Genomic DNA, 3,332 nt, shown 5'->3' with positions numbered 1-3,332 from the left:
TAGATTTTTTATCTTCCACTATGGAAGACCCCACCTACATTTTTTTTATCTTCGACACTAGAAGACCCAACTCCATACTGGAAGACCCACCTACATTTTTTATCTTTGACACTAGAAGACCCAACTCAGCCACAACTTACCAGGGCTAGAAAAAAACATTTTTCCTAACCGAAGAAAATAAGGGCAAACTTGAAATTCACCCGGTAATTTATAGGTCAAAATTTGAAGCTTTTGCTTGTAATTACACTAAAACTTGTGAAAATTTCCCAGTTTTCTTCAAGACAAGCTCAAAATCTAACCGGGATTTTAGGATTTCAGCTGGTTAAAATACACTGGGACCCCGGTTTTTTTAAACACTGCAACTTACAACTTACAACTAAAATATTTTACTTGCGACTTGCATTTGATATAAACTTGGACCTACAAACGACTAAGTTTCACACAGACCAGCTATAATAGTCTGGGCGGATTGCTGATGATGACATCTCAAGAGGTAAAGGGAGTCGGGAAGATGACAACTTGGCAGACGTTGACACTGCGTAGAACAGCTAGCAATCTGCCAAGATTTGCAAATATTATTATGCAATATCCAAGGCTCACAATGATATCTTGGCAGTTGCTGCCATCTTTCACAGATAGCCTTTGGAAGTCTGAACCAGAGTGATCATCATAATGTATTGCAAGATGATGTGATTATCCTACATGGAGTGTATATTATAAATGGTCATCTAGGAAGGAAAACCAGCCAGTTTTGGATCAGCAAGCTGCAAATAGCCAGCAGTTGAAACCATGGATCATCCAGCTGCGCCTATCTGCTCCTACAGATCATTGCGTGTCGCTATCCTGCGCCTCCGGCCTATTCTTTTGGTCTTTCTAGTTAGCTCCTTCCAACTTGCTTTAGCAGCTGGATTAATATCAACCTCATCCCCTCCCCTCTTCATCTTGGGCGCTTCCATGGTGGATGCTGGACAAAATGCGGTCGCCATGCCGCACCGATCCTATGCCGACTTCGACCCCTATGGCTCTGACTACTTTGGCAAGCCTGTGGGCCGCTGGAGCAACGGTCGCAACCTCATGGATTTCATCAGTGAGTCCACATGATCAGTGCACCAATCAGTCTTTTTGCTGCTCCTAGTTGCAATGTGCATTTCTTTGTTAAAGTCATATCTAGATCCATGTGATTAGTTAGAAAAGCCTATCTCATTGGCAATGCTGCCTCAGACACCCAATTAATGTACAAGCTGCAAAATGCCTTCTTCAATCTCTCTTGGAAACATGCACCTACAAGTAGCCATGACTATCCTACATTTCATTAACATCTCAGAGTACTAGCTTAATTTTCATACTTTCTTGGTAACTTCTGCTGCAGCTGAAGGATTAGGATATGGACATATCCCAGCATATCTCAGATCGATAGGATTGGACTTCACTTATGGGGTCAACTTTGCTTCGAGTGGTTCGACAGCAGCCAACTCGACAGCGGTGGGCAACAGCAGTGGAGGTCTCTTTTGCCTTCTTGTACAAGTTGATCAGTTCCGAGACTTTCAGGATACCATCTTGTCAAGCCACTATGGTATGGTTTGTCCTCATCAGATGGGTCAGAAAGCAGGTGCCAATATTGATTATAACAAAGTCTTCATATGCCTCAATCCTTTTGTTTTCTGCTCCCTTGCCCAGGCCTTGAACAGACAGCGAGATTAAGGCAGCGGTTTTCGGATGCGATCTACTTTTTCGAAACAGGGAATAACGATTACCATGACGCAAAGGATCAGTTTGGTGATTCTCTCGATATCAATGCCACGGTTACAACAACTATTGCAGCAATGAAGGTAGCCTTTCAGGTAATAGCTGAATTGGCAAGCTTGCAATATGTAAGCTACACATTTATATCGTGTAATTTCACAAGATGCTTGGAAAAGTACCTTACTTGAGTTCATTTGAGTGTTGAGCTTCTGGGCAGACAATGTATGGACTGGGAGCTAGGACGTTTATAATCATGAATGCCACTCCCACAGGCTGTTCTCCGGCATCATTGACTTCTGTGGATGATGATGAGGAGCTGGATGAGAACAATTGCGACGCTATATGGACAAATATTGTCCAAGCACACAACAAGCGACTAATTGAGCTGCTGGACGAGCTGCGAGACAATTATCCAGCTGCAGAATGGGTCCTCTTTGATGCTTACAGTATATTCATGGATGGATATCTCAACTCTTCCAAATATGGTAAATCTTGAAGTGCATCTCCTCATTATCGCTTGTGCTGCATATAATTAGTACTTGGCCATTGATCCTTGAGAAAGCAATACTTGTAGAGTGATGATGTGCTTATTGAAATTGGATTTTGCAGGAATATTGTATCCCTTCAAATCTTGCTGTGGGGCAGGTGGTACCTACAATTTCAATGCAAATGTGATGTGTGGCAGGGATGCTCAATACATCAATGGGACCCTGGTGGAGTGGACGAAATGCGAGAATCCGAAGCTACATCTGAGCTGGGACGGAATACATCCTGTGGAGTCCTTTGCATATTACATTGCTCAAGGGGTTCTGAATGGCACTCATTTAATCCCTTCATTCAGTCTCAAGGAGAGAGTCCACTCTTCAGTTCAGAGTGTGTGTGGTAAGAAGAGAAGCATGGTATAATTGTTATTGTTTGCCTACCAGCTCATCATAGAATGGTGTTTTCATGCTGTGTTTGTGCATGTTAAGTGCCATGGATATGTCCTTTTCCTTGAGAGGAGTTAACACAAGAAGATTTAGAAATTTTCTCATGTAGGAAAATGGAGTCTTTTCCAGTGTTTTTCATACAATGAATAACATCATGAGCTTCTGCTCGAGAGGCACCGCATACCTAACTAGGTACGATTGGGGGCAAGGGACCCCCGGCCCTCCCACTGGCCGGTGGTCCCCTGCCCCCAATCGTACCTAGCTAGGTATGGTTGCCATTGGTTGCAAAACCAGATGGTAGCGTGAACAGACCCTGTGATTCGGTCTCAAGTGAGTTGCAACTGGTAGGCAGAACTCCCAAGTATATGCATATCCATGTTTTTACCACTGTACGTTACACTCACAAGGGCGTCGTCTCCTCTTCTCTCTCTTTCTCTCTCGACGCAATTCTGAATTTCAACATGGTATCACAGCCTCTTCTTGGTACCATGATGGACCCCTCCCACCCTTCCCTCTTGAAACCTCATGGAGGCATTTCCATGAGGTTTCCATGCCTCTTAGCCTAGAGCCGATGACTATATCAACGAGTCATGGAAGCATTATTGTTCGACGTACTCTCTTTGCTTGGTTCGTAGACCATTTATTCAGAGTCCAAGAGTC

General features: G+C 43.6%; 1 protein-coding gene across 1 annotated transcript; it reads left to right on the top strand.

The window, feature by feature from the left end:
- Positions 1-577: 577 nt before the first annotated feature.
- Positions 578-2,776, top strand: LOC147453856 (GDSL esterase/lipase ENOD8-like). The gene is made up of 5 exons (XM_086517215.1): positions 578-1,087; positions 1,370-1,573; positions 1,678-1,841; positions 1,961-2,228; positions 2,353-2,776. Exons 1-5 carry the CDS (start codon positions 790-792, stop codon positions 2,646-2,648), a joined length of 1,230 nt encoding a protein of 409 aa, XP_086373341.1. The 5' UTR covers positions 578-789; the 3' UTR covers positions 2,649-2,776.
- The last annotated feature ends 556 nt before the right edge of the window (positions 2,777-3,332 follow it).

Source organism: Adiantum capillus-veneris, chromosome 7, assembly GCF_014529385.1.
Source record: "Adiantum capillus-veneris isolate H3 chromosome 7, ASM1452938v2, whole genome shotgun sequence".
NCBI lineage: Eukaryota > Viridiplantae > Streptophyta > Polypodiopsida > Polypodiales > Pteridaceae > Adiantum > Adiantum capillus-veneris.
The sequence above is the reverse complement of the archived record's forward strand: the minus strand, read 5'-3'. Positions and strand labels throughout refer to the sequence as shown.